Source organism: Callospermophilus lateralis, chromosome 10 (assembly GCF_048772815.1).
Source record: "Callospermophilus lateralis isolate mCalLat2 chromosome 10, mCalLat2.hap1, whole genome shotgun sequence".
NCBI classification, from domain to species: Eukaryota; Metazoa; Chordata; class Mammalia; order Rodentia; family Sciuridae; genus Callospermophilus; species Callospermophilus lateralis.
Genome location: NC_135314.1, coordinates 129,229,118 through 129,252,679, shown reverse-complemented (window position 1 = coordinate 129,252,679; position 23,562 = coordinate 129,229,118). Strand labels below are relative to the sequence as shown.

The following is a 23,562-nucleotide window of genomic DNA, read 5'->3' as shown; positions in this document are numbered from 1 at the left end:
TCTTGTGTCATTTTCTTAGGGTCTTCTTGGTCCAGATGGATATGGACGTCCAGGAAGAAAAGGAACAAAGGTGAGGGTTAACTTACAGGGTATCCTGACTTGAAAAATATAGCTTTCGTAGCCCCCTGTTCCTGCTGATGGGCAGAATACAGCCTCTGGGACAGGAGTCCCCTGTGTTTCTCTTTTGCTAGCAAAGCAACAAACCTTCTTTTTCCTTTTTCTCAATAGGTAGGTATGTTGTGTGTGTGTGTGTGTGTGTATAAAATTTTATTTTAGTAGACTAAGACAATTTTCTAAGTAGTGTGCCAGGAATGATTTCTACATGCTGCTTATGGTGTGCTGTAGCTGACAGAATTCCCTCCTAAAAAGTAAAAGTAGATTTTGTCCCATTCTTATTTAAAAATCAAACTCCTTACCTCACCTGCCACCTTATAAACACTTCTTGCCTTGTAAAAACCCTTGTCTCTATTTAATATGCCCTTCTCTATCTCCCTCCCTTGATGATTTTCTAAAACCAACTCAAATATCAAATTCTCCTGGTGGAAACCTTTTCAACTTCTCCAGACAGAATTTGTTGTCCTATGCTCTGTGTTCCTAAAGCACATTGTGTGTATTTCTGCAGTAGCACCTTTCCAGGTAGGTCATATTATAATTTCTCTGTATTTATGTCTACCCACCTAATCTATGAACTGGCAACATGATTGCCCCTTATTCATCTTTGCATTGCTGAAACGGAGCCTGGAACAGGGAAGGTGCTTAATAAATAAGTATTAATTAAAGAGTGCCACTACCATAAGAAGCTGGTATTTTCATAGTTCATGGGTCACACTGATGTGTCTTGAAACATGGAGGTCACATGAAGCTTGTTGAACAACTCGTATTCTGAATGCTTTAGTCTCCAAATTACTATCTCTATCACCATCATTTATTGCCTCACAAAGTAAGAAATCACTGGGATGTTTAGTGATGCTCAGCTACTTCATGATGTCAGGACTCTGGGCTGGCTTCTCTGCAGTTCTCACGCTTCCTCTGTGGCTACAAGATGACACTGCGGCCATGTTGTTGAGGAAAAAAAAAATGTCCAACACAGTAAGTTCCTAGTGAATGTCCATGGAATGACAGAGATAGAAAGAGCCTTCGTGACCATCTAGTTCAGCCTCGTTGAGTTACAGTCAAGAAAACGGAGGCTCAGAGAGGTGAAGTAAGTTGCCTGTGGTCATATGGCTGGTCAGAGACAGAGCAAAGTGTAGAAGCTAGACTCCTGGAGCCCCATCCAGCAAACTAAGTCTTTCTTCTCTAGGGAAGTGTTTGCATGTGAAGAACATTCTGGGTAGTATGTGCTCAGCTCAGAGCTAAGCACAAGGACCGTCTATGTGTGTTGTTAACATAATGCAACACATAGATTCAGTCAACGTTTGTGTGAATTTTCCTTGGCAAGGTCTAGTGGTCTCACTTTAAACGGGCTTTATTGCTGCTTGTCAGTTCAGCTACATTTTCCTAGTCTAATCACTATCCTCCTCTAGATAACTATTTCATTCCCTCTCCACTCTCCTCAAACCTCCAAGGCTCTTTCTATTTTGCTTTCTCTTCTACACTTAAAGCAGACAGTCGAGCTTCCGACTTCATTAACAGAAGCAATGAGATGAGAACGTGTGCATATGTCCACCACCAAGTGGGCCTATCCACTTACCTCTGGACCCAAATATCCTGCCTTCGTCTTCTGCTCTGGATGAACATTCATGTTTCTATCCAACATTAGTTCCTCATCTCCTAGACTGAACTCTACTCCTTTTGTTTACTCAGAGCTCTGTCCTCTGAATATGCCACTTTGATCTTTTGCATCGTGCAGTGTCAGTTATTTCCATTTGTGTACAAAAATACAAATATTTCTCATCTTAAGAAAAACAAGTACCCCAAATTCCTTACTTGGATATACACTACTCCCATTGCCTCACTTATTTTTAGCAACACTCATTGAAGGAGTCGTCTATATCTAGTTGAGAACTAGGGATGATATTATCTTCTAGGGGATGTTTAGCAACATCTGGAGATGCTGGTTGTCACAATGGGAGAGGGAAGGGGATGCTACTGGCATCTACTGTGTAGAGACCAGAGGTGCTGATTTAACCTCTGCATCACACAGGATGGCCCTCACGACAAAGGACTACCAGATCTAAAATATGCATAGTGCAAGGGTGAGAAGTTCCACTTTCTAACTGATGATAGTTGAGCCTTTACTCCCTGACTTGGTCTGCTTTAGACAAAGTTAACCTCATGTTACTAAATCCAGTGGTTTCTGCACTCTGCCCTGTCACATTCCATCTTTCAGCAGCTTTGACAAAGGTGACCATGGGCTTCTTCTTGACACCTTTCCTTACTTAGTTTCCAGTACATCCCACTTTTTTTTTTTCTACATGCTGGTTCTCAACCTTTTTTTGTTGGATCTTCAGAATATTCTTGATTCTAAGTATTGCAAGACTCAGGGCTCTATTTTCATAATTATCTCCCCATCACTCACCCCTTGGGAGACTGTCCTCAGCAAAATCCAGTTTCCTGGCCTTAAGTACCATCTCTCCCATGAGCTCCAGTTTAGTCTCAAGTTTGGAGCAATATCCTAACTTTGGAAATGCTTTGCTTTGATCATCTAATAGGCATCTTAAAATTGGCATGTTCCCAAACAAGTTTCTTCTTTTTAAATTGATCTTTTATTCTTTTTATTATAGAAACATTTAAACATATATGAAGAGATTAGTTTGACTTAGTAACTAACCTTAGTTACTAAGATTAGTAATGATCCCTGCCCATGTACTTATCACCTAGTTCAAACAATGAAAAAACCCCTGGCCAATTTTGTTTTATTTATATTCCCACTTACTTATATCCCCTTCCTGCCAATTACTTAAAAAAAAAACCCAAACATCTCATAGTTCATATACAAATAATTCAGGTTGCATCTTTAAAAGGTTGTTTAAAAATATGAACATCAAAGAATTTGCAATAATCTCTTAATATTATCAAATACCCCACTGGTCAAACTGATTCCCTTGATAACCTGCCCCTCACCTGAGCCTTCTCATCCCAAGGTATAGAGTTTCTCCAAGTGCTCAGGATAAATGATGTTTCTTCCTCTCACCCCTTATATTTAATCCATCAATGAATAATGGTGAGTCTGTCTTCCAGATATATCCATCCAGCATTTGATAATTTCTCAGTGCTACATCTCCTCTCTGAACCACACCAACATGGTTTTCTACCTGGATTATTGCAGTAGTCTCATTCCTGGTCTCTCTGCTTTCAGCTCTGTCCTCAGAGCATTCTACAGGAAGCAGCCAGAGCCATTCTTAAAAACAAAGCCCTGCTGTGACTCCCCGTGTCACTCAGAATAAGTTATCGTGGCCTCTGTGAATTCTTCAGCCTCATCTCCTCCTGCTGTCTTCCTGCCCTCCATTGGCTTCAGTGTTCCTTAAACATGGCAGCATACTTTTATTCTCTTGCCTTGGGGTTTCTCCTGCCTGGAACACTCTTGTCCCAGATATCTGTTTGGCTTGCTTCCTCAATTCATGTTGGTCTTTGCCCAAATGCCACCTTTACAAATAAGCTTTGCCTGGTCACCTTATATAAAATAGCCCTCTATCCCACCCAAGAACACATATTCACATGCACAAATCTAATCAACTGCAGATAGAAGATGTTTGAAAAAAATTGTGTCTGTACTGAGCATGTACCAGCTTTTTTTTTTAAATGTTATTGTTCCCTAAACAATAAGTATAGCAACTGTTTACATAGCATTTGCATTGTATTAGGTATTATAAGTAATCTATATATGACTTAAAGCCTATGGGAGGATATGCATAGGTTATGTGCAAATACTATCCTGAACCATTTTACCCAAGGGACTTGAATATCCACAGATGTTTGTCTCTACAGGATGCTAGAACTAATTCTTCCAAGAATACTAGAACAGTATTCTTCCATGAATACTGAAGGACAATTATAATATTCTACTTCTTGATCCCTTTCCAGGAATAGCATTTCTCTTTCCCGGACACGCTATATGTTTGTTTGCTTGCTTCCTCAATGGCATTTAAATTCTATGGGGTCTTTGTTCTGTTCACCGCTGAGTTCCCAGGGCCTAGAGAAGTGCTTGGCACATGGTAGATGCTAAATAAATACTTGTTGAAAGAAAGATTGCTTTGCAGCATGCCTTTGTTTCTGACAATGAATGCTTGCTTCCTAACATTCAATTTGGTGCTCCCCTCTTGGTTTCCATTGGGTCAAACGTAGGGTTATTTAAAAGGAGAGAGAAAAATGCTGAAGAAGGAAGTATCATTATACAGTATGCCAAGGAGAGGGAGAAAAATTTGTAAAAATCGTTTACAAGTTGTTTCATGTTGAATTAGAGAAATGGAGTAGGGCCCCTTGAGAGCAGCTCAAGATAATAACAATTTATATAGTTGTTTTTCCTGGCACCGGTTTTGAATCTCTTTCCTCAAAATTACAATGTCTTCTTTAAGTGAGGAATGTCAAGGAAATACTTCATCACGTGACATTAAACATGACCTTATCTCATTTCCAACACTAGGGTGAACCTGGATTCCCTGGCTATCCTGGTGAACAAGTAAGAAGATGTCTTTCTGGCCTGGAAACTGGTAGGCAGCATGTGTCATTCGTTTGTATTTATTTTTCTTTACGTTCACTGTTCTGCTTTTGATTTTATTAAGGGAGAAGATGGTGACCCTGGCCACCAAGGAGAGAAGGGAGCAAAGGGAATCAGAGGGAAGAGGGTAAGACCAAAGAACCCTCTCCCAAACTACGGAAGCCCCGCTCATCACAAGAGCACACTTCCATTGCATTAATGGACTTCGTGGCAGAAAGCCCATTCCTTCTTAAAGCACTTTCCATCCTTTCTCTGATCTACCACACTCTCCACTTAATCCCCCCTCGTTTATCTTCTGAATGCAGTGCAGTTTACCAAACCATAACAACAGAAAATACAAGTTAGAGTTTTAGTTATACAAGATCAACCTTTTAAAAACATGCTGGGACCCCTCTGTCTTTGGTAAGTCTGGATGAGTTTTAGCTATAGATCAATCATTGCTGTTTCTTCGGGATTCTTCCAAGCCTTAACTTTCTTTTAGCTATTTTATTTATGTATTATTTCTCAGGAATTCTATCTTGGTGAAATTTCAGTCCATTGTGCTTCATGGAGTCACCCATTAAAAAATCTATTCCTTCAGGTTCTGAAGATTCAGTCTTGAAGAGCCACAATCACTGGCAACTCTTTTTTGAAAAGATTAATCCTGTGGATATTAACACAGTGGTAGTGTTTAGCTGATAGATATCAAAGCGCCAAGGCTAGCCAGGGAAAGGACAGAAAGTGCAGAAAAAGAGGAAGGAAAAGAGAATATATGTTTTCTTTTTTGGTACTGGGGCTGGCATGGAACTTGCAATCCTTCTGCCTCAGCCTCCCAAGTAGTGGGATTATAAGTATGTGCCCCAACACCTGGCTGATAATTTGTATTTTCCATGTATTCAGTAATTGGAATCTTCACTCATTGGCAATGACTGAAAGAAAAATCTGATCTAGGCTTAACTTGGCTTACTGCTGGCTATGGTTACCCTAATCAGCTAACTTATCTCTCTAGTTTCAAATAAAAAAGGGTGAAAGCATCAGTGAAATCCAAATAATGCTGTGTCATTTCAAGTACCTGGAATACAAGCAGTGAGCCCATGAACATCATGTGCCTTTTCTGAGATACTGAGAACCTGACAGTGGTGTGGGAATTTTTCCTTTTCCTTGATGTCAGGACCTCAACATAGACTTCATGTATTCCTTTTTGCTATATGACCTTGAGACTCAACTCTTTGAAGGCTTGTCTGGAAGTGTGTGTGATTCACACATGGGCAAGTCTGGAGTTAGGTATATGGGGCAGGAGGGCTGGATGGTTAATGAAAAGGTACTCCTTCTCTTTCTAGTCTCCATTTCTCTCCTCATGGATTTACTGTTCATAAACCAACTGGACAGTAGCAGACCCATTGGCCTTATGTATAATGACAACTTGATATCTCATAGCGGGTCTCTATTAGTTGTAATCAGTGGGGAAGCTTATTCTTTGCTTTGGTCATTTTTAGGGTAATGCTGGCTTTCCTGGATTTATTGGAACTCCAGGTGACCAAGGCCCGCCAGGCAAAATGGTAACATGTGTCTGTTCCTTTCTTTTATTTTCAACCGTTGTATAAAAATGCATAAAGATTTGATAAAAGGTGTCTATAAAGAGGAAGTGAACTTTTGAGACAAACAAAAGAATCTAGGGAATAAGCCAAATTTGCCTCAGAGAACATTAGCTTCAAATCATTACTCAGTGTGTGTACTTATTAAAAAAATAAATACATATATATATACACACACATACATATATATTTTTTTCTTGAGCATGGGGAATATATTGGAGTGACTAGAGATTTATGAATCTGCCTAAATACATAAGATAATGAATAAAACTCACTGGAGAGTGAGTTTATCAATGCAAACAAGATGAACAACAATGTATATGCAGAAACCAGAAGGAAATACTAACAAAATAATAATTTTTATAATCCTAACTGAATTAATAGTGTTCTAAGCCTATAAATATCTTTTAAAATTCTGTAAAAAGTAATTTGGTTTGAAAGGAAAGACTTCAAAGCTATGATTCTGTCCGCTGCCTCCTCTTAGGGCATGGAATGGCATCTAAAGTCAGCCGGGCATTAAACCTGGTGGTTTCACTGAGCTTTAGGGTTTACTGGAGAGGTGAGACAAAGCCAGAAAAGCAAAAGTCATAGAGATGGAGGACTATTCACATCATTGTACAGAGACTGAGAAGATTATGGTGACCAGCCCAAGGTTACAAATTGCTAATTTGTGCAGCATAAAAAACAAAGATCTCTAGACTCCCAGAGTGACTGGAGCCAGGCTGCAGCTACAATCTGCATAAATATTTGGCTCATCTTGTTTGCACTGATAGACTCACTCTCCAGGATTTCCTTAGCACCAAACATGTAGTAGGGAAAAGACAGGGTAGTGATGGGTGGATGGAGAGAAGGGATAGGGGAGGGACTCGGATTTACTTTAGAACAGTGTACAAACAGACCTGGGATGTTGAATGAACTTTTCCTGAATTTGATCCTAAACTATAGCTTGGTTGCAAAATTCTAAGAGTCTTTATGTCCCATCTGTGTGGACTTCCCATACTCTGAAGTCTGGGACATACTTTTTAGGCACTCTGGCCTGCTTTAAGGAGTCAGACAGAATCCTAGGGCTAGGAGTGAATGGCTATCTATGTATGGTGGTGAACTTTCATAGAAAAATATTTTTATTATATTTTAAAAATATAATAGCTGATATTTTGTCAGTTCTGGAGAAGAATGTGTTAGATATCAGAATTTTTGTTTTAAATCCAAGTGTCTGTTCTTTTCAGGGCATCAAGGGACCCAAAGGTTTGGTGAACATGATGGTAGGTGAAGATTTTTAATTATAAACTTTAATTTTTTCAGAACATAAAGATTTTCAGTTTCCCCAAATGGCAATCAATTAATCTTAAAGATTATTTAGATTATTTTTTAAAAATTCTGCAAGTAGTTTGTTTATAGATTTTGCAATGTTATAACTGAATAAAAAAAAAAGAATAATATTTAAATTCAGCAAGGAGTCTAGATGTTTTTTGAGTAACATCAGTTGATGTGAAAGGAAAAACTCTGAGGCTACTAACTTTGTGCAGTATGCCTTTCTATGAAGCTCAAACATTGCTTACCAACTGTTTGTAAGTTATCACACAGTATGGTACAGGCTGTTGTGCCTCCTGGTACACTTCAAACAATCTCAAAAGTTATGATTTTTCATCTCCTAAGTACACAAAAACTAATAGGTAGGGAGTGGGGCTATGGAGACAACTGAGGACAGGAAGTGATGGGATCTGGGGTTGAGGGTAGAACAGGGCAAAGAACAAGGGTTCATGGGGCGAGGGTTGTGGCTCAGTGGTAGAGCGCTTGTCTAGCATGCACAAGGCACTGGGTTGGATCCTCAGCACCACATAAATGTAAAATAAAGATATTGTGTTCACCTAAAGCTAAAAAATAAACATTTTTTTTTAAAAAAGAACAAGGGTTCAAAGGAAGAAGCAGAATTACTAGGAGAGATAGTAGGGTACTTATCTTGTCAATCATTCTAGAGAAGTATCACAGGAATTGCTAATACAGAGATCCAAGCGCTGAAAGCATTTCTCTGTAATCTCCGCTGAGATTTCTGAATTTCAACTTCAAAATCAGGTTTGATTCCATTGTTTGTGTTGTGGATTTTTTTAAAAAAACAGCATGGCTTATCTATCTATCTCATTACATTGTATATAAAATCTTTTAAATGTTTTAAATTATCTTACTGGATCCAGAAATAGAATTGTTGGATAGTTTCATTGGCTCTAATAATTTTTGAGTTTTCTATTGTAGATTAAAGAGCTTCAGGTATGCTCTGATAACATCCACATGACATTTCTAAGTCACAGGAGTGAAGAAAAATATGCTTTCAAATTAAATTCTTATTTCCTTTCCCTGTCTCTTTCCATCTTTCTAACAGCCTTGTGAAATTGTTGATTTCATTCGAGAAAACTGCCGTAAGTTATCTGGAAAACACTCAAAAGGAGCCAGTATGTGAAGTGGGAATAGGTCAAGGATTGGGGGCTAATGTCCCCTGAGGATTTGACTGAGGCTTGGAAGGTGGCTTTTCTATCATGAAAAGTTCTTACAAATTAACACGTTGGGTTCAGTCCCCCTTTGGGTAAATAATCTTTTCCAGCATGATCTCAGAAGTGAAGTGGTTTGAAAGACATACCAATTCAACTAAGAAGGAGCTATTGGCCAAAGAATTTATGGGGCAGCTATATAGTAGAATAGATGATATGGTTCTAAATGTAGTGATGAAAAAAATCATCATGTACTAAGTGAAAGATGATTCAGAATGGGACATATACTAAGCTCCAAGTTTTAGGAAATAAAAAAGAATAATTATTTACACATTATCATTTATACACACACATATATTTACATGTATGATGGATTAAGGATAATTTGAAAAATTTCCATGAGAATATATTACTTGTATATGTACCTTGGTATATAATATGTGGAGTTTATATTTTATATATTACATATAAATTATATATACATGTGTATATATACATATCTGTAGTTTAAGAATGGCTCAATGTATAAGATTTAATTTCACTTGAATGAGACTATTGTTATCCTCAGTAACACTAGACGAATATATTTCTCAAATCAAAGCCCGGAAATTGTCAGTGTGGGTTGCCTGTGGAGCCCCATGGTATTGAGGGATGCAGTCTCTGTATTCCTCCCCCCACCTCGCTCTCTCCTCTTTCTTTCTTAAACTGAAGATTGAACCCATGGGTGCTCTAAACTGAGCACCCCAGTATACATCCCCAGCCCATTTTGTATTTTATTTTGAGACAGGGTCTTGTTAAGTTGCCAGTTGAGGCTGGTATCCAACTTGCAATTATCTTGCCTCAGTCTCTTGAATCTCTGGGATTACCAGTGTGCACCCCCATGCCTGACCCCTTATATTTTCTTATTCTGTTATTGTATTGTGTGTGTGTGTGTGTGTGTGTGTGTGTGTGTGTTTACACCCTATCCCCCAAACCACCCCATGGTCCAAGCAGATTGTGAGGCTCTAGCCATCATATCTATATTTCAATCAGTGGGGAAGGAAGGGAAAGGAGCAGGATACTTGGTACATATTAATTTTCTTACCCTGTTATGCAGAATTTAATAAGAGGGTTACCCCACTGGAAAATGTGGTCTTTGTTCCAGGCAGCCATATGCCCAGTCAGAAAGTGGGGAGAATTCTTAGATAAAAGGGAGAATAGATGCTGGGAAATATACTCAGCAGGAGTCTAGAAGGTACTGCTTGAATTGCTGGGAGGGGAGGTTTTTCATATTGAAACACATGGAAAAGATGCCGCTATCTGTATAAACTAATAATCTTCTTGTCTCTCCAAAATTAATTGCCTTCCAGCTTGCTCAACAGGTAAATTTTACTCTTTATTTACTTAAATCCTCACCTGTTTGGAGGTGTTACACAATATCTTAAATCTGTGTCTCCCTTGTGTCAAGGTGTTCATAAATGCCCAGTGTTCCCGACTGAAGTGGCCTTTGCCTTGGACATGTCAAATGATACCTCCCAGCTGGATTTTGAGAGGATGAGAGACATTTTATTATCTTTGTTGATGAAGTTGGAAATAAGTGAGAGCCACTGCCCGACGGGTGCCCGAGTGGCCATTGTTTCCTACAATGTCAGAACAGATTATCTGGTTCGATTCTCAGACTACAAGGGGAAGCCTGCCCTTCTGCAGGCTGTTAGGAAAATCCCTCTGATACAGTCATCTGGCCACAGGAACCTGGGGGCTGCCATGAGGTTTGTGGCAAGACATGTATTCAAACGTGTGCGCCCTGGCATCCTGTTGAGGAAGGTGGCTGTGTTCTTCCAGGCGGGCAGGGCCTATGACAGAGCGGCTGTCAGCACAGCCATGCTGGAGCTCAGTGCAGTGGACGTCACACCTGTGATCATCGCCTTCACAGAGGAGCACAACCTTCCAGATGCTCTACTGGTAAGTGGGTGGGGGATTGATGATGGGTAGGGTTCACGGAGTTGGCCCCTGGTTCTTACCCCTCCACCAAGGATCACTTGAGGAATGAGAGTTGTTCAGGGGAAGAATTTCCAAGAGATTGCTGTGGAGGCAAGGAGTGAGGGGTCTCGGTATGGACCCTATTGCCAGGGCTACTCCTAGCACTAACTGGCGGTTCCTGAGCACCTGTCCTGTGCTATGTGTCTCATAGATATTATCTTCCTCAGTGACCCCCAAAGCTCTAGAGGGTGGGTGTTATTATTTATCTCCATGTTGGAGATAATAAATCTGAGGCTTAGAGAGGTTCAGTATATCATCGATGGTCAGATATCTAGCTCGTGGAAGGACCAATATTGTCTACTTTCAGAGGTGTTCTTAACCACTATGCTAAACTGTGTCATTGGGGTCACAGACTGTAACTTTCTTCCTTTTTTTTTTTTTTCCTTAAACTGGTGTTTTAGTCATATTTTTGTTGCTGGGACCAAAAGACCTGACAAGAACAACATAGAGAAGGAAAAGTTTATTTTGGGGCTCATGGTTTCAGAGGTCTCAGTCTGCAGATGGCCGACTCCATTCCTTGGGGCTTAAGGTGTGGGAGAACATCATAATGGAAGGAAAGCAGCTCAGGACATTACCAGGAAGCAGAGAGAGAGAGAGAGAGAGAGAGAGAGAGAGAGAGAGAGAGAGAGAGAGAGAGAGAGAATATGGTCACCTTTCCAAATATATATCCCAAAGGCACACCCTCTGATGACCCACCTCCTCCAGCCATATATTACCAGCCTACAGTCACCACTCCATCAATCCATATCAGTGGATTAACACACTAATTAGGTTAAGGCTCTTATAACCCAATAATTTCACCTCTAAGCCTTCTTTTATTGTCTCACATTTGAGCTTTTGGGGGACACTTCACATGTAAGGCATAACAACTAGGATATAACATATGTATTTTATTAAAAAAGTAGAAAAGGTGCAGTGATTTTATGCACACACACACAGAGATGGATTTTTATATGTTTATTCTCCTGTTACCAAGATGTGGTATCAGATAGAGGACCCTCACACCCCAGGGTAACTACTCTTCTGATTTCTATCACAGTCAGATAGTTGTTTTTAACCTGTTCTAGACCTGCATATAAATTGAAATGCGCAGCACATACTCTTTTGTTCCTGACTTCTTCCAATAAACATAACGTTTGTTTTCCTTGTTCATCCATGCTGTGTATATGGAGTAATTTGTTCTTTGTTATTCCTGTGCAGTATTTCTACATATGTATGTTCCACAACTTACTCATTTATCTAGTCTGTAAAATTCACCTTTTCTAACGTGAATTCCCCAGAGATTGCTGTGTATGCAGGGAGGAGGGGGTCTTAGTAGGGACCCTATTGCCGTATATTCTTCTGGAATATCTGGGATGATTAATCAAAATGAAGGGTGTTTGTCTTCTTAAGAGATTTCAGGCTGCTTTAAACCAGGTGACATTGCCAATATTTGACTGTTTTCAACCTGAGAAAATGAAAATGTCATATGGTTCAACTTAAGAGCTAATGAATTCAGCTGTGCCAGACCATTTAATTTTCTCTTAAGATGGAGTGTGTGCAGCACAAGTGATAGGTGAGAGATTTTGTTGACACAGCTGTGAATATGCTTCTAAGAATCAATAGATAAACTTGTGACAGCTTGCAAACTGCCAGGAAAGATGGATGAAATATCTTGGATTGAGAAACAAAGTTAAAATCAGATTAAGTTTCTTGTTCACTGTTATAGCCCTCTTGTTATAGCCCTTCCCCTGATTTCCTTTCTCTACTCAGTTGGTCTTCTATTTCTTTATTTTTAAAAATTGGTTATATATAATATTGGAAGGCATTGTGATATAGTCACAAGTTCTCCTTTTTTCTATGTTCTGCATATGAGAAAAAACAATCAACCTTTGACTTTCTGAGTCCAACTTATTTCCCTTAGCACGATGTTCTCCAGTTCCACCCATTTGCCAATAAATGACATAATTTCATTCTTCTTTATGGATGAATAGAACTCCATTGTGTGTGTATACACCGTATTTTCTTTATCCATTCATCTGCTGATGGGCACTTAGACTGGTTCCATAACTTGACTATTGTGGATGGTGCTGCTATAAACATTGGTGTGCACTTGTCCCTAGAGTAGGCTGATTTTAGTTCTTTCGGATAAATATCCAGGCTTTTCTTGGTTTATTTAATCCTCACAACAATCCAATGAGATAAGTGGTATTATGAGCCTATTTTTCAGAGAACAAAACAGGGACACAGAGCAGTTAAATAGTTGTTCAAAGTCTGGAATTTCCTTTAGCAATGAGATTTTGAATTCAAAAGTCAAAAAACAGGAGGAAAAAAAGAGACTTTAGATGTTCTAAGTTCTTTTGCCATGTTAATGCATGTTATCTTTACAATAACACCATGAGCTAGGAACTGGCCCTATTATTATTCCTGTGTATCTCTCTTAACAAATCCAAGGAGTGGGATGCTGGCTATCATAGGAGACTTAAAAAAAAAAAGCTTTAAAGTTTGAAAATGAAAGCCAAAAGATGAAAACATTAAAAGGAAGGCCAAAGAAAAATTTTGGTTTAATATTTAAAATTTTGGTATAAATTTCAGAATTTAGAAAAGTTGACACTTACCTATGGCTGCTACATTCTCCATTAGATTCTTTTTTTTTTTTTTTTAAAAGATTCTTAATACCCTAAAGCCTGGATCAGTGACATGGGGAAGGAAATAGGCAATAAGACTTTAAACCCTAGCTTTTTCGCTTATGTAATCTGAGTATGTTATTTGGCCCCAGAACCTCAATTTATTCCCCTGTAAAATAGGCATAAACTCATAGATTTGTTGTAAGGATTATGAGAGTTATTGCCTATAGGGGCACCTGACACTTCCTGTGTGTATGCTCAACGTAGGTCATTATATTACCATGTTGAGGTCCTTAAGAGTGCCCTTTGCTCAGGATTTATTAAATCAAATAGCTTCCGTTTGATGAGCACCTTTGAATTTCCAGCTACTGTGCTGCTTGCTTCTTGATTTCCATGCCTTGTCGTCTGAGCTCCTTACTACTCAGACTGTGGTCTGTGGACCAGTAACAGTAGCATCACCCATGTGAAAAATGTTAAGTTTCAAGCTTTGCCTACAGTCTAATCAATCACAATCTGTGTTTATATCAAGATCCTTAGAGGGTTTGCATGAATATTAAGATTTGAGGACTGTTGTTGGTCTAACACACTTATAATTGTCCTGCAAGTTAATAATGATAATTTGCATTTCCCAGATGAGGTAAGTGAAGGTCAGGGGGCAAGTGACTTGTTCTAAGCTATGCAGTTCTGGAATTTGCATTCTGCTATGGCTTATTCCTAAGCCCCACTTTTCCACCCAACACCCCCAACCCAGTGCTGATCCTAATGCTTGCTGGGGAGTCCAGGAAGAGTTGGCTTCTTCGTGGTAGTCTTTGGTGGCACCATACCAACTGGCAGGAACCCAAACTGCTGTACTCATTCTCCTTGGGTCAGGCACAGGTTATGTGGCTATATTCTTTTCTCTCTGTTTCCTTCTCCTTACTTTTTCCAGGGTTCTCTCCTTGTTTTCCAAGCCCTTACTTCAATTTCATGTTAGTTCTAACTCCTTAGGGTCTGGCTAGTTTATCCTCTGTCCAAGGCAAATACTCCTCCCTAGCATTTTCTTCCTCCCCTTTATTTCCATCTTTCCAAGCCAAGAGCTTCGCCCAACTCAGTCCCAGGAATGGTCTCTGGCAGCTTAGTATAGCAGCTGAAGCATCGAGCTAATAAGCCCTGGGTCTCTCTAGGTCAGGGCTCATAGGGAGTCCTTTAATCTTGGGGGTTGAGGTTGGAGGATTGTCCTTGTATCCTTTGAGAAAATGCCTGCCTATTAAACAAAGTGTTTGTTAATGCAAACCCCTGTGCCCTATCCTCATTGCTCAAGATACTCACGTCTTTAGTATAACAACTGGTCCCAACAAGCCACAGTCAGACATTTAGGAATGAACTTGGTTGTGGGAATTACCATGGTGCTGGTTAAATGATAGTAAAGCTTTGAGCTTCAAGCAGATCTCTTGGATTGTGTTTTAGGTACTCTGTTTTCGAGATTTCCTTCTCTGATGCTGATGCGAGTTTGAAGTAGGAATCACAGGGCCAGTTTTCTCCTCTCCTCATACTGGAATTCCTTCCCACACTGTTTCTTTGCTTGAGCTTTCTCAGGAAGTATCTTGTCTCAATTATCAGTGACAGACTGTGTTGGCAAGTCCAAAGTCTGAGTAATTATATGGTTATTAATGACAACTTGGTACAGATGCATCTATTACTGAATCAGTTTCCTTGTGGATTTCCACTGGGTTTTTGTGTAGTCATGCCTGCAATTCTTTTGCAAGAACAGTTCAAAATGTTAATCATGATTATAAAATTAATGTTCCTAAGAAAAGTTAAAAAATGAAAGTTCTTCCAGGTGTGGTGGTCCATGCCTGTCATCCCAGAGGCTTGGGAGGCTGAGGCAAGGCAGGATGAGGATCATGAGTTCAAAGCCAGCCTCGGCAACTTAGTGAGGCACAAGCCACTTAGCAAGACCCTGTTTCAAAATAAAAAGAGCTAGGGATGTGGCTCAGTTAAGCACCCCTGGGTTCGATCCCCAGTACTGAAAAAAATAAAGTTCTCTATCTATTCAAATTCAGTTTAATTTAGCAGTTTTCCAGCAAGCAGAGCAATAGAAAGGTTATGTGCTCTGAGTTGCTCAGAATAGAAAAGATGCTCTGTCCTGAAGAAGAGGCCAATATAGAATCAGTAACTGAGGACCAGCCTGTGTTGGGGCAGGAAGAGAACTCAGTGGCATTGACTCCTACCCTAAAACTCTGTCACGAGAAACCTGAAGCCAGAAGCTTCTCCAAGGTCAAATATGGCACATAAGGACTAGGACTCCATTTCCTGATACCTAATCCATTAGTGCTGCCAATAACTTCTCCCATGAATTTCCTCAAAGAAAGAGAAGTATGAATTTGTACAGACTAGGAAGGCATGTTTGAATTTGCTTGCAGTCTCATACTATTTTAAAGTTCATCCACATTTTGCATTTTATAAACTACTTTGCCCATGTTTCCTGTGATTTTAAAATAATATATCTTTTAAAATTATTTATACTAATTAGTTATACATGACAGCAGAATGCATTTTGACTCATTGTACACAAATGGAGCACAACTTTTCATTTCTCTAGTTGTACACAATGCAGAGTCACACCATTTGTGCAATCATACATGTACATAGGGTAATAATGTCTGTCTCATTCCACCATCTTTTCCACCCCCATGACCCCTTCCCTCCCCTCACTCCCCTCTGCCCCAAGTTCCTTCATTCTTCCCTTGCTCCCCCCTGCCATTGTGGATCAGCATCCACATATCAGAGAAAGCATTTGGCCTTTGATTTTTTGGGATTGGCTTATTTCACTTTGCATGATATTCTCCAACTCTATCCATTCACCTACAAATGCCATAAGTTCATTCTTCTTTAAGGCTGAGTAATATTCCACTGCGTATATATACCACAGTTTATTTATCCATTCATCTGTTGAAGAGCGTCTAGGTTTTTCCACAGTTTAGCTGTTGTGACTTGAGCTCCATAAACATTGATGTGGCTATGTCACTGTAGTATGCTGATTTTAAGAACTTTGGGTATAGACCAAGGAGTGGAATAGCTGGGTCAAATGGTGGTTCCATCCCAAGTTTTCTAAGGAATCTCCATACTGCTTTCCAGAGTGGTTGCAGTCCTACAAGCAATGTATCTTTTCACCCACATCCTCACCAACACTTATTGTTGCTTGTATTCTTTTTTTAAAATACTTTTTTAGTTGTAGGTGGACACAATGCCTTTATTTTTATTTATTTTTATGTGGTGCTGAGGATTGAACCCAGTTGCTCACTCACGATAGACAAGCACTCTACCACTGAGCCACAACCCCAGCCCCTGTTGCTTGTATTCTTGACAATTGTCATTCTGACTGGTGTGAGATGAAATCTTAGTTTGGATTTGCATTTCTCTAATTGCTAGAGATGTTGAACATTTTTTCATATATTTGTCGATCTGTTGTATTTCTTCTTCTGTGAAGTGTCTGCTCAGTTCCTTAGCTCGTTTATTGATTGGGTTATTTATTTATTTTTGGTGTGAATTCAGCATTTTTCACAACTTCTGGGAAAAAAATTGAAGCTCTTAGGGTGATCTGAGCCTCCTCATTTCTCCTGGCACATGGCCATAGATCCTGGTTTCAGAAGCCTTCCAAATTGCTTCCTGTGATTTCCAGTAAAGCTAGCAAATGTCATAACCCTGTGTACAATGTTTAGTCCTTGGGTAATTAATTAAGTCCATTTGGTTTAGTCCATACTTGGATCTGAGATCATGTGGAATAGGTCTGATTATTGAATGTTGGCACCTGTGCACTCCCTCTTTCTGCCAGCTTCCTCCTTGTATCCATGACTTGCAGGTTTCAAATGTGCTCTGCGGATGCACATTGGAAGAGGATGTTCTGAAATATATGAGAAGTGGAGGCATTGAGCAGAACTGGAGAGATAACCACTGTCCCCTTCTGGGTCTTTGTACGTGCCATTCCTTCACACTGGAATGCTTTTTCCTGCTTCTTTTTTTCAGCTCAGTACCCTACTCATGCTCTCAAAAGTCCCAGATGCCATTATCCTCATAAAAAGTAATAGGGTCTCCTCTAGCCCTGGCCTTAAAATGAATTTCTTCTTTCTGTTTTCTTAAAACATATTCTTAGATCTTTTTTCTTCTTGAAAGTCCTTTGTGTGCCTTTCCCTTAGGGTTTAAGCCCTTCAAATGTGTGGTCACGTCACTGTCGTATCTCTGCAGCTTGTTAGGACTTTTATGTCCTAGCTGTTTGGTTGATTTCAATGTCTAAGTCAGGGAAAAAGCAGAATTTAAGTTTACTTTTGCCTTTTTTCTTGGGGAACTAGCAATGATCCTATGGATTTTGGTGTTCCATTAGATAAATACATGTTCAGCTCTTCTTATTTCTTTCCCTACTAGGACATTTCCTTCAAGTAAGCTCACTCTGAAAGACAATGTTTGGGATATGCTGCAGCCATGAACAGAGAGAGGGAAGTGCTCTGTAATGAGTATATATTACAGAATATTCTTTTCTAAAGTAACTCTTGACTGTTAATCTCCTTGAGGCCTAGCGCAATATCTTCAACTCCTCAGCACCTTGCTATCCAGAGGAGGGCCCAGAACCTGCTTGTTCTTGACCAAGGATGAAGGAGGAGGAGGAGCAAACCCTCAGTGGTGCGCCATCCTATGTGCTTTGATAGGGAGTAGATTAAAAGATGGACACGGCTAAGTGTAGGTGGTTACCTCTTTGCAATCCACGCCTCAGGTCCTAACAGAAAGAATCTGAAAGCATTTCTAGTTTTGTCATGAGGTGAAAGTCTTACATTAATCCCCTAGTCTTAAAACCATAAAATATTTTTTTTTCTGCCATCTTTACAAGCAGATATGACCCTTATGAATGAATGAATGTGTGGGTGTCATGGCAGAGAGCTGTTTTGCTGCTTATAGCTGTCTAAGGATCTGAGATCTTTCAATCAGTGGTCTCATTATAGCCTAGGGCCTCAAAATCTTTTTATGGATCCTCTGTCTGCCTGCAGATGAGGATACAGGGAGCAATGGACTATCGTGCATCGGAAATGGCATACATCACTTCCACCTACATTCCATTGGCTAGACTGCAGCCAAGTAACAGTGATTTGCAAAGGAGGCTGGGAAATGAAGTCTGGTTGTGGCCCAAGGAAGAAAAAAAGAATTGTTATCCCATGGATCCTGTTGAATTTATTATTATTATTATTATATTTTGTTTTTAAGCCTTGATATTGGTTGTTAAATTAATCATACTTAGAAAGGTGAAGTAAAAGAGAGAAACAGATTTGCCATCTCTATTTCTTCTAACACTGAACACCAGGAATACTCTAGCTCTGAAGACCAGAAATATTCTAGAGGGGCCTCTCTAACAGTATCAACCTCTTTCTATTCTAGTGGTATATGACTACCTCTTTTTCAATAGCTCCTACCACACTGCATCCTACATACTGTGAACAGTTAACAAAGATTGATGGAATTTTTAAATGATTGAACCCTCATATTCTGACATGACATGACATTGGGCTGAGCTTTATGCATACGGGCAGTCTGAAGACTCATAGTTCATATATACTTACACTGATAGTCAAATCTCCAGGTTAGAACTAGGGTATTATTTTAGTACCTAACTAGCTGTAATATATAAACATTATATTTTAACATGTGATATTAAATATTAGTATTATGGTATATAACATTAAACACTATGAGTAGCTATAATATATAACGCCCAATTATGTGTATATATTTATATAACTATATATTCTTTTAAAATGTCATTTGAATGGCGGAAAATGCCATGAAGAACTTGGTCTGAAATTTAATCCAGCTAATCATAAACATGTTTATGTGTGTTTGGATTAGATGGATGGAGCCAGCAGGTTTCATTTGTTTGTGTGGGAGACTGAGCACCAGCAGGATGTGGAGTACATGGCCCACTGTACTCTCTGCTATGGTAAGCCAGGGCAGCCTTCTGATCCAACTGATGTATTTTAGAACAGAGGGAATTAACTGGTGGCCACAGGCCAGATCTGCTGTGCAGATGTGTATTTACTCAGCATTCTCAGTGTCCTAAAATCTGGGAATTTCTTCTGATGTTTGGATTTCCAGTTTTTCTTAGGAAGTCAGAATTGTCTTTAAGAGGCACAAACACTGCATTCCTGTGTGGTCACAGGCATCAGGGCTGGGTTGTGCTTGACCCCTTTTGATGGCCAGTCATTCATTCTCTCTTGCTTCCCAGCCTCTGTCACTGCATCTCACACCCTTGCTTGTGCTAGAGAGAATGTTTTGTTGAAACCCATGTATGTCTTTAAGTACAGAGCTCCAATCCTATCCACTGTGTCCAGGGGCAGAGTAGGTGAACTCCAAAGGGGATTTCATTGCTCCTTCTACCTGATCCACGGGAAGACCTAGCACTGCCATGAGAGATTTGGCTCTGATAAGTTGGTTAACTTAAGTGCAGTAAGTGCCATTTGTAGAGTATGGCACAGTTAATGAAATGCTCTCACATCCATCATTTCATTGACAAATCACCTCTCTGGGTTTCAGTTCCCTCTCTTGTAGAAACATCAACCTAGATGGGGTTGATTGAGCTCTTCCTATGGCTTGTTCTGAGCACATACATATATATTGACTCAATTTTTCATTTGAACCTCACAAACAGCCTCATAAAATAGGCACTATTATCATCATTATTTCTATTTGACAGATAAGAAAACAGGCTTCTGGGGAAACTAAGTAATTTGCCCAAGGTCACATGCGGGGTTAGAAGCAGATTGAACCAGACAGTCTGGTTCATTTTTAGAATCTGCATATAAGTGAGATCTTGTGGTATTTGTTTCTGTGTCTGGCTTATTTCACTTAGAGTAATGTCCTCTAAATTCATCCATGTTGTCACAAATAACAGAATTTCCGTTTTTTTTAAATGGATGAATAGTATTCTATTAAAATATTACATTTTAAGTATATTTTTAATGTGTTTCTTTATTAGCATATTAGGTGGCAAGACCTAGCAGAAGTTCTAATCACTGTTATTTCAAGGTAGTGATGAGTTTATATAATATTGAACTTTTCCAACATATGGTGTGGGAATATCAGTGGTTTCTATTGGTGTCCAAATTCCTAGTATTATAGCACTATGCTACCTTCATGAATAATGAAAGGGAATGCTAAATTTAGTTTCAATAGAGGTAGTCAAATACAGATGTAATTTTTCCCCATCCTGGTTTACAGACCCCTTGGGAGACCGTAGCCCCCAGGTTAAGAATGCCTGCTGCACACTAGATCTAAATGAAAGAGTTTACCCCATCAGTGGGTCTCTAACAACATTGTTCATCAGAGTACCCGAGGTAATATCAGTTACCTATTCTGAGCTTCATCCCAGCCCTACCAAACCAGAATCTTGGTGGGGATAGAATCTCAGAATCTATATTAAAAAAGAAAAAAATTCTATATACTATTATGCTGCTGAACCAGCTTGAGAACTCTGATCATGTCATTTAAAATTGCCTATATTTGATTTTTTTTAACATGTAAAAATGGCAATCTCATAGAGCTGTTCAGGCTACTCCCAGCTCTAGTAATTAGTGTTTTGCAGGTAGTTTCTCAAACATCATTACTGCTGATTAAGTCAATAAACAATTCACCTATAATTCTTTTTTATATAGGGGAAAAGGGGAATGATATCTGTGAGCCCAGAGATTAAGAAGCAAGAGGGCCTACTGGTTGAACACACTAAATATGCAACCAGCCCCCATTCTTTCTTCTGAATAATGGGTCATACGGTTGCCATGTCAGTCCAATGTGTGGCTAATAGCTCAGCAGCAGATGTCCTTGTTAAGGATACAACAAGGTATGCATTGGAAAAGAAAAGGGTGCATGGTTTAACTTCAGCCTTTCCCTGCATTTCCTTCCCAGACAAGTGCCAGCCAGTCCCAGAATGTGGGCCAGGAGGGCCTGGGCCCCAGGCAGTGGACGTGGACTTGGTGTTCGTGGTGGACAGCTCCCAAGACGTGGAAATTGACATATACCGAGGGGCTTTGCATCTCGTGGACGCTGTGCTTGAAGATCTGGAGGTGGCTGCTCAGCCGAGTGTGTCCCTTCAGGGGGCACGTGTGGCTCTAGTGACACACACTACTCCAGGCTTCAGGCCTGGCATGGGTCGATCCCCTGTGCTTGAGGGCTTCCACCTGACCTCCTATGGCCACCGGACACAGATGCAGAAGCAGGTCCGGGAGGCCGCAGGCCGCTTGCTGCAGGGACTCCCTGCCTTGGGCCACGCTCTAGAATGGACGCTGGAGAAAGTGCTCCTGGTGGCCCCGCTGCCGCGGAGGGCGCGTGTCCTCTTCACCATTGTGGCCAGCGAGACAAGCAGCTGGGACAGGGAGAAGCTAAGGACTTTGTCCCAAGAAGCCAAGTGCATGGGCATCACCCTGTTTGTGTTGGCCTTGGGCCCTGGTGTGGGGGCTCATGAGCTGGTGGAGCTGTCCCATGTGGTCAGCGCCCCCTCTGAGCAGCACCTGCTGCGCTTGGAGGGAGTTTCAGAACCAGAGGCAGCCTACGCCAGGGGATTCACACGGGCCTTCCTGAACCTCCTAAAAAGTGAGCATTCCCTGAATCCTGGATATATTAGGTGGGTGGGGTAGAGGTACTTACAAAGCCTGGCATTTGGGCAGGTGGATGCCCATGGCACCTTCCTGACTGTTGGGTTATGTGCAGCCCAGCAGTCCTGGTCATATTTCCAGGTGTTTTTTGTTCTTGGTCTTCCAGTGCATGATTCAAAACAACTCATGTGCAGGTGTTTCATTGTAAAATGTGAGGACTTCTTGCCCCACTTCTTGGGAGACGTGAGTTTCTCACGTCTTTATAAGCAAGTGTGACGTCTCACTGGGGGCTGTAAGGGACATCAGCTCCTTCATCACTAAAGGAATAAAGGGAGTTTGATGGACATTTTAGAAGTACAGACATGGCATTTGTGCCTCTCCAATTTGAGAGGTGCAAAAAAAAAAAAAAAATCAATGAATTAGTTCTAGTCCTAGCTCTGCCATTAGTTGAGTTCTGTGATCCTAGAAAAGTCAATGAACCACTCTTCTGTCTGCACCTTAGATTCCTTATCTTTGCAGGGAGTGGTGGAGAGAATGTTAACAGTTGGCTTATGGTTTAGTGATTCTTTGAGGGAGAAGCAGGCTGAAAGAATCATTTTTCTCATCTTGTTTTAATTTCATTTTATCTTATTTTTTATGTTTTATTATATTAGATTGTATTCTTTTATGTTGTGATCTTATATTATTTATGAGATTGGAGGCATTCTATGCTTTTATTTTGTTTGCTTTGTATTTTATTTTTATTGTTTTATTTCTGTTTACTTTTATATTTGTCTCATGCTTCATTTGAATCCCTCTTACATCTTTTTGACTTTATGTCTTCATGGATTTTATTTTGTTCTAAATGTTCGATTTGCTTTTGTTTTTATACCTATTTTATTTTGTTCCACTTTATATTTTACTTTATGCTTCATTTGATTTTATCTTTGGAGTTTTATGTTTTGATAGAGAATTTTTTATATTTATTTTCTTTTTAAAGTTTATATAATTCTATGTTTTATTTTTTTAATTTTACTTTCAGGTGGAACAAACCAGTATCCACCCCCAGAGCTCACTGAAGAATGCAGGGGCCCAAACCGTGGGGACACTCTGCTGTAAGCAGTTAGGCCTGTCAAGAGGTAGGTCAATGCTGGGCAAGGTGATGCATGCCTATCATCCCAGTGGTTTGGGAGGTTGAGGCAGAAAGATCATGGCTTCAAACCAGTGTTGGCAACATAGAGAAACCCTAAGCAACTTAGTGAGACCCTGTCTCAAAATAAAATATAAAAAGGGCTGGAGATATGGCTCAATGGTTGAGCGCCCCTGAGTTCAATTCCTAGTACCAAAAAAAAAAAAAAAAAAAAAAAAGGTAGATTTAAGGCCAAGTTATGGTTGTCCCCTACATCTGCCCCAGACAGGAGACTGTCTCCCTAGAGAAAGGTCATAGGCAATACCAGTCCTTGATTTGACCCAAACCACTGACATTGGGATGCTCCTGGGCTTGACAGCCCTGATACAGTTTAGATTTTCTTTTCTGATGTTCAGTCTTTCAGTCAGAAGACTGATTGAGGACCAACATAAAAAAATTCAAAGAGCACATGAGTGTTGGGAAGCAAAAAATAAAAAAAAAATTTC

The 23,562-nt window shown here is 39.9% G+C and overlaps 1 protein-coding gene across 1 annotated transcript in view; it reads left to right on the top strand.

The window, feature by feature from the left end:
* Positions 1–23,046, top strand: part of LOC143408187 (collagen alpha-4(VI) chain-like) — an 81,892-nt gene extending 58,846 nt beyond the window's left edge. The window contains exons 25-35 of the mRNA XM_076867632.2: positions 20–70; positions 4,583–4,618; positions 4,722–4,784; positions 6,133–6,195; positions 7,458–7,493; positions 8,609–8,645; positions 10,064–10,075; positions 10,162–10,655; positions 19,211–19,301; positions 21,263–21,946; positions 22,970–23,046. Of these exons, the coding sequence (XP_076723747.2) occupies positions 20–70; positions 4,583–4,618; positions 4,722–4,784; positions 6,133–6,195; positions 7,458–7,493; positions 8,609–8,645; positions 10,064–10,075; positions 10,162–10,655; positions 19,211–19,301; positions 21,263–21,946; positions 22,970–23,046 (1,644 nt within the window). The remainder of the gene's footprint in view (positions 1–19; positions 71–4,582; positions 4,619–4,721; positions 4,785–6,132; positions 6,196–7,457; positions 7,494–8,608; positions 8,646–10,063; positions 10,076–10,161; positions 10,656–19,210; positions 19,302–21,262; positions 21,947–22,969) is intronic.
* Positions 23,047–23,562: the final 516 nt, after the last annotated feature.